The sequence below is a fragment of the Amphiura filiformis genome, chromosome 14 (assembly GCF_039555335.1).
Source record: "Amphiura filiformis chromosome 14, Afil_fr2py, whole genome shotgun sequence".
NCBI classification, from domain to species: Eukaryota; Metazoa; Echinodermata; class Ophiuroidea; order Amphilepidida; family Amphiuridae; genus Amphiura; species Amphiura filiformis.
In genome coordinates, this window is record NC_092641.1 from 53,290,815 (window position 1) to 53,304,142 (window position 13,328).

General features: G+C 36.7%; 1 protein-coding gene across 1 annotated transcript in view; it reads right to left on the reverse strand.

Annotated features, from left to right (window-relative positions):
• Positions 1 to 13,328, reverse strand: part of LOC140170295 (uncharacterized) — a 38,753-nt gene that overhangs the window by 6,412 nt on the left and 19,013 nt on the right. The window contains exon 2 of the mRNA XM_072193666.1: positions 420 to 503. Within this exon, the coding sequence (XP_072049767.1) occupies positions 420 to 503 (84 nt within the window). The remainder of the gene's footprint in view (positions 1 to 419; positions 504 to 13,328) is intronic.

Here is a 13,328-nt window from a genome sequence, read left to right on the forward strand (position 1 = left end):
AGTAAGATAATACAAAATAAAGCACACAGGTATGTATAATGTTGATAACCAGGGGTTGATAAGCATACTGCCGTTTAATATAAACCACACACTTTCCTTGATTAAACCTATTGGGTTTTTTTTTTCAAAAGTCACTCTACAGCAATATATGTGTATGTGTTACAGGTGGACTTTTATACATAGTACTGGATTTTAATCAATGTGTTACAAGACTCAAATCCTGGACATGGGTGGTTCTTTCATACATGCTATTTTTCACATGCTCAAAAGACACAGAGGATGAATTTGAGTTGTTTTTAATACATAGGACAGGCCTAAGTATATAGCATCAAATTCCCATGCTTAACTCAATTTGGCCAAAGTATGGACTTGGGTGGGTTTTATATTCATAAATTCAATTGTAATATAATTATACTTACCACAGAATCTGTACCGCATGTAGTCATATTTCTTGTATCTTTTGTCACACTTCCTACATTTTTTGCCCGTTAAGTCTATGCATGCTGTAAAATGATAAGAAACAAACAAAAGTACAATATTAATTATCTGTATCTAAAATGGGTTATTGCGTGATTTTAGCGTCCTATTTCAATGATGGTTTCAAAAGATATTCACGACCAAAGCTGCTATCACGCAACAACGCGGTGATTTTGCTGTTCACGCATGGAGATCGAACGACTATCGCAGCGTGTTACCACAAGATGGCGGCATATGACGTCACGCTGACGGCCTCTATTGTGTTGTAATTTCAGGCTGTCGCGTCAACTACGACGATTGCCAAAAAATAGAATCTGCAAGAAAGCTTCTGTACGCAATCATGAATTCCCAGGTATGAGGATGAGGTTGTAGATCACTAAATGCCCCTTTAACTATAATAATGTCCATATTAATATGAATTTCCCTAATATTAAAGGGGCATTCAGAGACTGTGAGTTCGTACAGTTTCTACACAGTCTGTTTTATAGAGACGCTATACATGCACATTTACATACCCGCACATTTATTTATAAAGATGAAATGTTATTTTGGCATGCACATGGATTATAATTTTGTCATTTTGGGCCTTCCAAGATCCCCTACTTGGATCCCAATGTTAATTATTCCTTGATATATTACGCTTGTAAAATAAAATTTAGGCCTCAGTATAGTCCAAACCCGTGTTACTTAAGTCTGAGTAGTGTCTAGGAGCTGATGAAAAAATGATTGGAATCATTATTGGATCCGGTAATGTTCACACATTATTGGATCCGGTAATGTTAACACATTATCCAGTGTACTTCGGTTTATAAACACCGCCAAATTAAAAAGTCGCCACTAGTTCCATCCCCATTTAATCAGAGTCTGATGAGTTTATGGCAAAATAATTTATATAATAATTTTCTATACACTTTCCTTCGAAGGTTGATACCAAATTTGATATCAAAAGTTTAATCATCGTGAGTATAGAAACCGTTGTTTGGAAATTTTGAAAAAATGACATAGGGAGTTGTATCACGCGGCGGAGCTAGTGAGTGCCAAGAATTACGTCGCCTGAATAGGCCGGCAGGTTAATCGATTATAAAGCGCATCTGAGAGGTCTAATATCTATAAATTATTTTGCACATAAACTCAGCAGACTCTGATTAAATGGGGATGGAACTAATGGCGACTTTTTAATTTGGCTGTGTTTATATATAAATGCGCTTTTATAAATACGCACGTGACCACCTCCGCGCTGCCATAACAGCTTATAGACAGTAAGTCTCGAAGTGACCATCTACATAGCGAGTGGTCTTTCTATACAGGGTGTATCAAAATTAAGTATACAGTTTGAAAAATGCCGCTAGATTAAAAAGTATGAGGTCTTTGGTCAAAGGTCTCTAGTTGGTAACTTAATCTACATCTTGTCCTCCTACAGTTGAAAAATCACTGGGGTGTGACCATTAATAAGGATTTGGTGGCTACTTTTGTGAGCCGAGTACAAAAAGCAGTTGCGCGAAGTCAATTGGCTTAAATGACCGGTGCTTGTTTTTGTGAGAAACATGCAGGTGTACAGATCATTTGTCCTCATTGTTAGGGTTCCAATCATGTGCATGCGTGAGTTACATAACACGTGACCTTTGGTAAATGTGGGCAACTATCTCCTTACATATGCTAGGTTTTACTTGACAAGGAGAACATCAACTCCACAGTACACGCCAGAGCAAAGGGCCTTCCTTATTGCAGTGCACCATCGCACCCAGAGTCCAGCAGAAGTGATTCGGAGATTCCGTCAGCAGTACCCAAATGCAAAAATGTTGCGAAGTATCAGATAACTGGAACGAGTCGTAATCTGAACAGAGAACATTGTGGTCGCCCCGAACTGGAAGATCTGCTGCTAATATCCTAGCAGTCCGTAACACTCTGCAAGCGGGACAAGCAGGAGGTCAAATTAGCTGCTGTCGAAATGGACTTGGAATACCATGTGCAACCTTTAACAGAATTACTTGTTTTAGGACTTGCGATTTTATCCCTATCAGATGATAAGGAGACATCAACTTCAGCAAGCAGATCACCAACGCCGCACTGTGTTCTGTCAATGGCTTCTTGCCCGTCCTCTACGTTTTCTGGAAGATTTCATCATTGGCGATGAAGCAGAGTTTGCATTAAATGTTTTTACAAGTCCTCCTGCAGACCTTAATGAACTTCAGAGACGCATAATTGCACAAGTTGACATTCTCAGGCAGGACAGACCTCTCATTAGACGTACTGTGAACGCCATGTTGAGAAGAGCCTAAATCTGCATACAGAAGAATTGTGGTCATGTGGAAGACTAAGAAAAGTAAGTAAACAGTAAAGAAAGTGGTGAGACTTTTTTAGGATTTGTATGTTGTTTTGAATTTAATTGACTTCGCGCAACTGCTTTTTGTACTCGTTTCACAAAAGCAGCCACCAAATCCTTATTATTGGTCACACGCCAGTGATTTTTCAGCTATAGGAGGACAAGATGTTGATTGAGTTATCAACTAGAAAATTTTGACCACAGACCTCATACTATTTAATCTAGCGGCATTTTTCAAACTGTGTACTTAATTTTGATACACCCTGTACATCTGAAAGCAAAGGCGGAACAACATGAGACTGCTGTGCAGCAAAATTGTCTATTTTGTTCAACTTTGTGATTATATTGTAAACATTTCCGTCGTTGAATATTTTTTCCGTCGTCAAATACTTTCAAAATGTTGTTTTTGAATTGCAAAGGGTTAGTGTGTAATAATTTTGCAATTCATTAATACTGAATTTTGATGATATTTATCCTTGCTATAAGAGTTCCTAGATCCCTTTCTGTAAATTCGTGAATGCATGAGGATTTGGTCACGCTTGCTGGTCTTGGTATGTGGTGTAAGTGTAAGTACACTGTTATTGGACCCGGTAATATGCACCATGTGCTGTTCTGTCAAAATAAACATGGTTGTTGCAACTTTCATTTGACATTGTATGTTAAATTATGATTATATTACATCAGATGAAGTGGAAATAAGGACATTGTACATAAAAATCAGTCGACCACGCCCATCTGTGAGTGTGCCTTTAAGATATAGATGGGAAATCGTTTTCTATTAGTCAGTTCGAATCCTTAGGCTAGAACATAATAACAGGGCTCCAGTAAGCTATTGGAATTTGCAATCAACCGTTGGAATTTTGATGGAAGCAAACCCATGTCAGAAGCCTGAAGTATAAAATAGTTAACCCCGTGAGAACTACCTGCCGATTGGTCAAAAAGAAGTTTTCATTATCAATTGGACCAATCAGGAACAGTGTTAGAATAATTTCACCACGCAAAAAAATGGGGTGAATTATTTGCAAAGCTCCATTCTGATTTGTGATTCAAATGAAGATATCACGTAATTGGCCAATCAGAGCCAATGTTAGATCGGCAGGTAGTGCTCAGGGTTTAAGTAAATGACAGCTTTCATTTAACATAATTTACTTGGAGTTGGGAGTTGATTCTTGTCATATTGATAGGCTCTTGTCAAAGGTATTGGCGTCTGAATACACTATATACTATATGTAACGTGGTATATCAAAAGGAGACAATTTTGGGCAGGTTATCAATTTACATGAAGAGATATTTTGCTCCACAACGTCGTTTTCTCCAATGAAATCGGACATTCCTAAGCGAAGATATTGAGTTTGTAAGTTATGGTATTATAAAATTGGTAACTGAGATATCGGCCTTTAAAAATGTTATTGACAATGTTGAGAGTACGAATGACCTTGAAAAATGTCTGAAAAAATACAAGATGCCATCCGGTCTGAAACTATCAGATAATACTTTAAACATTATTAACATCACAAATTTGCAACAAATCCAAATTATGAAAAATCACCCCGGCAGATTGTTTGCTATTTTTCCAAAAGTGTCTCCTTTCGTCACATACACAATCACAGAAGTACTATTTCCATATCATGTAGCCTACATGTTTGATTGTTCGTCCGATGTAGTAACCATAATCGGAATTGATAAGGGGCTGTGCAATGCCGGGGTGCAATGTTAAGGGGCTGTGCAATGCCGGGGTGCAATGTAGCATAATATATCACCCTGTACATATCCGAGAGAAGAATTTGAATAATGTCGTTCTAAATATTTCCCTCTTCTCCAAAGATATTTTTGGTAAAGCTATATTACAAACCTTAACTGTAGACCTATACCTGATAGAAATTGAAGAAAATTTCGAACATTTCAAATACACTGCAACTTTTTAATTACGCTTAAAATGTAACACCTTTTGCAGGCCGCGTCAATAATTTTGTAATTGTGTTTTTGGAAATATTTCTTAAAACTTACGGTACGTTCTTGTTTCAACAGTATTCTATATCCGTGGGTATCACCAAAATTGAGATGTCCGAGGTAGAGGCATAGCCGTTGGGGCGGCAAACTTTTTAGGGATAAAACGGGGACAACAAAAAGTAAAGTGTCCTTAAATGACTAAAAAATGGGACAACGATTTGGCTTTGCCCCCTTACACTAAAATCACACCTTGGACGTGTTACAACACAAATGTCTTCAAGGTATTCCTAACTGAATAGAATAATGGTGCTACAAAATGAATTACATATATTTTTCTGTTAACACGTACGTGTCAGCTTGTCAGAAAGTGTTACCGTTACAAACGCATCCGATGCGTTTTGTGCAAATGGGCTGTTCCATTTAAAATCCACACTACCCCTGTGGAACATTTTGAAATATCTGCCACAGAGGGAGTATGAGTAAATAGAATAGGCAGTTGGGTATCTTCCATTTGAAATACTCACTCCAGTTGTGGAAGATAGAGGTAAAGCCATTATACAGGGGGAGTATGGGTTTCAAAATGATTAACCCTGACTAATTAGATTTGAAAAACATACTCCCCCTGTGGCGGATAATTTCCAAAATCTTTCACAGGGGTCGTGTGGATTTTAAATGGAATAGCCCTTGTTTCATTCAACTGTTGATTAGTTGTCTATCCTATAATTTATTTAATGCTGCATATCGATGACCCCCATTTGTTTTATTATTTTTCCTACACTTCCGTCTGCCACAAGTTGCTTCATCTCGTATTTTATTTATTAATACCCTCTTGCTAGATTGCGCCACAATTTAAGTCTTTCAAGATGCTACCTCTTATCGTATATAACCATCAACTGGAAATTGTCATCAATGTATTCAATTAACATGATTAATACACCATAACCCATGATAACTAAAAAACATTTTAAAACTAGGTCGGTCTTCGTGCACTCTGTATTATGAATAATATTATTAAATATATAGCTAATTTGTAATACAATTAGAACCTGGATACCGTTTTAAGTCCAACATTATACGCGCCTATTAAATAGCATTAGTAAGATAATTGCAGAAATTGTTATGCGTGTGGAATAACTGTTGACGGTTAGGTGCTGAAATAACTCAAGGACATACTTGTTGAATATAAGAACGCCTTTCAGTTTAAGGGAACGAGCACGTTTGTCAAAATCTGTCCTTAAATTTGATATAGGTATACATCGTAAAAGACACTTCTGAAAATAAATATCGTAGGGAGAAAAATTCAAATTAGATTGCAATCTGAAAGGTAAAGGTATGAGAATAATCTTATCTAAGTAATAGTTTTCTTCAGGCCAAAGAGAAACCTTCTTTGCAAGTGTCAGAAATTTTTATCACATTCATGCTTTCAGTCTTCAGCTGAATTTGTACTCGATCGCTTTTGCAGAAAAGCGATTCTCAGGCATGCTCAGTGTTTATGTCCGTTTTAGGGTGTCAAACCGATCAATCGATACGAATCGCTGAGGCAAAAACGACGTCGCTTTTGCAAGTTGAAGAAATCTCAACTTCCGAGGGTTAATGTAATTAATATTAAGAAGTATAGATGAGTTGACAACAAAGGCAAGGGACTGGTATATCGATATGCTTGAGTGAACCCCATGCAACCACTACACTGTTTAATAGCCTTATTGTGATGTGGCAGGAGTTTTAAAAACAAAATATGATACTGACAGGCATTGACGTCAGAAGTAAACTCATCTATAGTATGTCCACATAGAAGTGCAAAGTAAATAAACCTCGGAAACTGAAGGTATGAGAATAATTATTTCAGTGCAATGCGTGTGTAAATGCTTCTTTGGCGCGCCAACTGCTGCGCGATTTGTACTTGCGTAACTTGCCAAGCGCACCACGCTCTTTACGCGTCCCGTTTTTGCACGCAGTCAGTGCGTGTGCCGCAAAGCATCGACCCCCGATGCCACAGATTTAGTTTGTACTTCTATGTGGACATACTGTATACTGCAGCGTTGTAGTTTAAGGCTATAACTGGAAAAAAAATTGGTTCCTGCCAACCTACTTTAAGGGTACACGACGTATTGTTGATCGAAGCAGCCAAAAGTTCATTCTACAAATCACATACTTTGAAAAGTGCTTGACTTATTGTTGTTAAAGAGTTATGTACGTTTTACAAAAGTGTTGTTGTTTCAGCCTTCTTTACAACATAACTCAAGAACCACAGGTCCTACAAAAGTATATCTGTGATATTTGAATTCTTCTACACACTCACTATGAAATGATCAATGCAATGTTTGCCAAAGCTCACAGCCATTCGCAAGATGCTGTAAACTACCAAATCGCAACAGTTTAATATAATGTAGTTGCTAACCTTAAGTAGAACAATCAAGAAACGTAATAAAACAGGTTATGGCCGTTTGCAAAAGATAACTATACTTTTGCTTAAATATGAGAATATACCATATGGGAAAAAACACATTCAAGAAATTAGAAGGAGTCAATTAGGCTAATTGATTTCTTTCTTCTTTTCAATTTTGTGGGTGGCTTTTAGTCTGTTCGTGTTTGTTTTGAAAATCCCATGTGTGAAAATTGCACTTTATGTTAGTAGCTATTTCCCTAAAATACCCAACTGAAACTAAATAAGTAGATAACTAGACTACGCACACTTTGAGACCGACATCAAATAGATGGAATCGGATATAAATCGTGTCAGTCAATCATGAAATGGACTGGCTCAGGCCGTCGGCAATTTTTGTGCTAAACCTTAATCATAGCAAGAATACAATGTAGTAACGCAAATATCCAATTGACGAACTTTCCAACACAAAATTTCGAAAACACGTCGTTACCGTTTTTAAATCTGCGTCATCTGTTTTCTCGGTAAGGTGGAGGAGTCTTATAATGTTATGAAGGTTAAAGCCATATTGTAACATTTGCTGAAGAGGACGCCCTCAATATTTTCAAAATTCGGTTTTTTACACGATTGTTATGAACTTTAGTAAACTAACATACCCTGCAAATATCAAGACTTGAGGTGCTCTAGTTTTGTCAAAATCCTAGATTTTGAATAAACCATCTTAAATAGACGGTTTATTATTACGATGGAAATATTAGTATAACACAGTAAGTACATGGCGTGCGGGTAGTCGTGACATATCAAAAGCCCCGACACGACTCACGTTCAAATGAGTGACTCGCATTGGCGACATATCGCCATGGTATTAAATAGCGATTTTCGTTGTATTGCCTCGTCTATTTGGGCCCATCAAAAATACAATTCTACTTCTTATGGAAATGTTATAATATGGCTGTAAGGTCATGATAATAAGCAGCAAAATAAAATCGATTTTTATAATCTAAGTCAATATATTATTGAATAAAATAACACTTTGATGATTTGCAAAAGTTTATTCTACAAATCATGTACTTGGTTGATTTATTGTTGATTATGCGTTATGTACGTTTTACAAAGGTGTTGTTGTTTCAGCCCTCTTAACAACAGAACCACATATCATATAAAATTATATCTGTGATATTTTAATTCTTCTATATACTCACTATGAAATGATCAATGCAATTTTTGCCAAAGCTCACAATCATTCGCAAGATCCTGTGACCTACCACATCACAACAGTTTAAAATAGTTGCTAACCTTAAAAATGTATTTCCGCTATTTTTTGAAAAGTTGGTTGCGATGATGATGATGATGAAAATGATGATGATGATGATGATGATGATGATGATGATGATGATGATGATGATGATGATGATGAACCATATTTCAACATAGAGAGAAGGATGATTTATTTACGCGCATTGTGATACCCCATTTGTCAAATGTCGTTCAATATTAACAACACAATAGTGCTTTTAAAGAAAAATACCCGAATTTGAAACTTGTTGACAAAGATCAATGGTTATTTACGCAAGCATTGTGGCACGTGTAATCCTCTTTTATCTTCGCGCTGGCTTCACAGCAATACAAATAGCTGCAACATTTAAAAACACTGCTGTGTTGTTAATATTAAACAAAATTGGACAAATTTGCGCGTAATCAAAATTCTTTTTATGTTGAAATATTGTGAAAACAATAATTATTACTTCTGAAGCTGAAGCGTATTAACAGCTGCGTTACTTTTTGGGCAGTTTTTATAACCAATACATTTAGCCGTCCCATTAAGGGGGTACTACACCCCTGTTGTAAAAAAGTAACTATTTTTGCATTTTTCTAAAAAAAAATAATAACACACTGGTGACAAAAGCTATGTATATTATTGGGGCAAGGAATCCAATTACTACACTGAAATGTCAGTGACTCAAGACAAGCAGTTCAGTATATATGTTTAGAAATGAGGTATATTCCAGCGGTACCTCTTTTGTTATCATAAATAACGTACCGCTTGGCTTGAGTCACTGCAATTCCAGTGTAGTAACTCGATTCCTTGCCCCTATAATATACGTACCTCATTTCTTATCATAAATAACAATCCGCTTGTCTTGGGTCACTGAAATTCCAGTGTAATAATTGGATTTCTTGCCCCTATAATATACAAAACTTTTGTTACCACTGTGTTATTAGTTTTTGAGAAAAATGTAAAAATAGACACAAATTTATCGAGGGGTGTAGTACCCCCTTAAACGTCCAATCACATTAGGTAATGGAGAATTTGATTGAATTAGGTTAAGGTTAGCAACTATTTTAAACTGTTGCGATTTGGTAGTTCACAGCATCTTGCGAATGGTAGTGAGCTTTGGCAAAAATGCATTGATCATTTCATAGCGAACGTGTAGAAGAATTCAAATATCACAGATATACCTTTCTAGATCCTGTGGTGCTTGATTATGTTATAAAGAGGGTTGAAATAACAATACTTTTGTAAAACGTACATAACTCATTAACAACAATAACGTACATAATTCATTAACAACAATATATCAAGAAAATTGTCATCAAAGTATCAAAGTATACATCAAAGTATTATTTGTCAATAATATATTGATTAAGATAATGAAAACCGATATAGGTAGTAACATGTCCAAAATAACACTCCAAAATCAAGATATCGATAATGTATCAAAACAGTATTTTGCCATGCAAGATTCGCCAAAATGTTCCCCCCAAAACGGGCTTCTAAAATGTATTCTGCATTTGGTTCTGATACGTTATTTCTTTGATCGATTAGTAGCACAATACACTAGGAGAACGCAAATTACTAGGCGCAAATTTTTAGGGGGCACACATTTGAAAAAAGACCAAGAACACGCCTTTTGATAACGTTTTGACGTACTAAGGCTAAATCAGTTATTTATTACACTATAATATTTACTTTATAAAATATCTTAAATTTCTTTAAATACTGTTTTGTTATGATAAAGTGAATCCGCTCGCCCTCTAAACTAAAGGCAAAATTAGTGTGTTTTCCAGGACCGTGACAGCAGAACAGACAGAAATCGGAAACACCATTTAAACGGTAATAAACTCTACTATATAGGTCAGAACCGATAACACCGTTTGTTTTCTTTATATCTCTGTGTTGTATAGCTCAAGAGGCTCTCCCGCTAAGTGTGTTATGATTTTCTTATTAAAGTGTACGCTTATATCATCTATGATAGTAAAACAATAGCCATTAACTAACTTTGCACTCATGCTGAATCCACATAGTGCATAATGATAACGGCCCCAAGGAATCCTTAGTAATGGTTGGTGCACAATTGCTGTGAGTTGAAAGAGCTGCCGGAAGGAAAGGGTCCCCGGTTAAGGAAACATATGTTATTTGTCTCCCAAATGATCTCGTAGTAGGGAAAGTCCAAGATGGCCCGCAGCAAATAAGGACTACGAATTATCTATGTTGAGAGTGCTCATTTCATGATATTCTAGCAAAACGACTTTGTAGAAACCGCAGGGATCTCGTTTCTGGTTTGGGTAAGGGCGTGTCTCCGAGAATATGGTTTTTTTCTCAAGAAATTGACCAAGTTGAAAAGATTAGTGCCCAAATAAAACATAATTTCGTGTAATTTTGAAAAATATTTTTTGGAAATTTGGGCTACAGTTAGGTGGATTGGTGTATTTGCTCTAGACAAATTACCCATTTATATACCAAATTGACCTGAAAAGGGGGCCATTGTTTTACCAGAAGTGGTAACATTATGTCACTTGTATACATACCCCCCTCCCTCGGATATAGAATATATTTCAGTTATCATGACAAGAAGAACCAAAATGAAGACCAGACATTTGAATATATGAATACAAAAGCCACCTAAGTCCATACTTAAACCAAATTGAGTTAAGCATGGGAAAGTGTTCCTTTACATAGGCCTGTCATATATATGAAAGAACAACTCAAATTCATCCTATGTGTCTATTGAGCATGTGAAAAATAGCATGTATGAAAGAATCACCCAATTCCATGATTTGAGTCTTGTAACACATTGATTAAAATCCAGTATGTATAAAAGTCCACTTGTAACACATTCATTGCTAGAGAGTGACTTTTCAAAAAAAATGGGTTTAATAAAGGAAAGTGTGTGGTTTATATTACATGGCAGAATGCTTATCAACATTATACATACCTGTGCGCTTTATTTTGTATTATCTTACTAGTGGTAATCTCATTCTAACATTGTTGTCTTTGTATATGATTCAAACAACCACCTAAGTCCAAAATTTAAAATGAACCCCACGAAGTCCCTGAAATGCTAATCGTCATACCTAATACAGGTTAATCCACTCATTTGCACGTAAAACTTACCATATTGACCAGGTAAATCTAACTGAAGGAATTAAAATGATACACAGGTTTTTCTCTCAAAATCACTTCCCATGGACTTAGGTGGCTTTTGTATTCATGTATTCATTTATCTGATCATTTGATCTGATGCAATTTTATTCCCTCCTCTAGATTTTTGAAACTATATAATTATATTACACTCTCAAATTTGGCCTTTCAATTAAGGGAGGTGTAATGAGCGTGAATCTGGTTTGGATTCCAGAGGGAGTGTGCCTGAAACAGACACAGCCACCAGAAAAGGACCAGCTCAGATCGCGCGCCAAATAAGTTTGCAGTCCAGAAATTTTTTTCTCAGCCTTGAAAAAAATAAGGCAGAGCTGAGACTCGAACCCGTGACCTCCGTGTTGTAAAACCCAGTGATTTACCACTGAGCCAACTGACAATCAGCTATGAGAAGTTTGATAGTAATCCTTGATATTGCTTAAAACATGATTTTTTCTCAAAGCGGACCAGAGAAAGTTCATTTTTTAAGTTAAAAGTTTAAAAAAAAAAAAAAAAAAAAATAGGAATCAGTGCACACATGCTATATGCATGGGTGCTGTATAATATTATACCATGGATCAGTGCACTGCATCTAAGTATATGCTGTATTGCGTATAATATTATACCATGGATGCTGTATAATATTATACCAGCATCAGTGCACACATGCTATGCATTGGTGCTGTATAATATTTGTGTTGGGGTTCGGACATAGAGTTAGAGTTTATCGACGACGACAACGTCGTCGTGTACCGACGCGCGCACGGCGGCGCTGAAGCAGAACGATGGGAGTTATACGCGTTTCGTGATTTTTGCTGGACGCGTCTCGGTCGTCTCGCTTTCGACGCCATTCTAGACGTACGCGGTTGTCATTTCGCGACGTCGGGCGTCGACTTCAAAATTAGGTTAGGGTTTAGAATTAGGGACGGCTATACGTTAGAAGTACATATAGGATTTAGGGTCATTGCGATGGTTAGATTAGGGGTATGATTGTGGGTGTAATTTTAGGGCACCCCCCATTTATAAAACATTCTTCCATTTAGACAACATGGGATATTTTTAGCATGCAATAACAAGATCCATTGTGCAAAATCACAGGTCCATTGCAATGCAAACAGACAAAGTAAACAGCTAGCCCTCATTTTATATTCATAACCTTGGATTAAGGGTGTAAATTACAAAAGGTGTTACATAACAAGCATCTATGGCCATGCAGAATCATAGGTTATGTGTGTACTGTAGTACATTGTAGTATTGGGAAATTTGCCTACTGAATAGAATGCTAATGCACAAAAATTAAATGAACATCAGGGAAAAGTTAAATTATATTTTTTTTTTTTAAATGCAGGCTTTTTGCTAATCAATGGTTTGTTGGATGTGTTCGCCATCTCACGATGCGTCACAAATTACAAATAATTGACGCGTCATTTCAAACGGCATAACTGCGTATTTAGCCGATAAAATTCGGTATGCATAAAATTTCATTTTAAAAAGGCTTAATCTTGTATATGTTGTTGCTACCCTATGGCGATTACAGATATGGCCATATGGCATGCATGCGCTCAGCTACATGCAGTTTCGGTCAAAGAAGAACGGCACTTGTTTACATTTTGAGAGCGTGCACAGCGTAAACACGGACGTGTGTTTCTGATCGGTGATTCAATCGTCTGACAATCATAACAACATACGCGGTAATCTGATTGGCCGATTAAGCGTCAAAATGTCGCTCATTAACAGGGCGCTTGCGTCAATCTGAGTAAGGGACTGCCGTTCTTCTC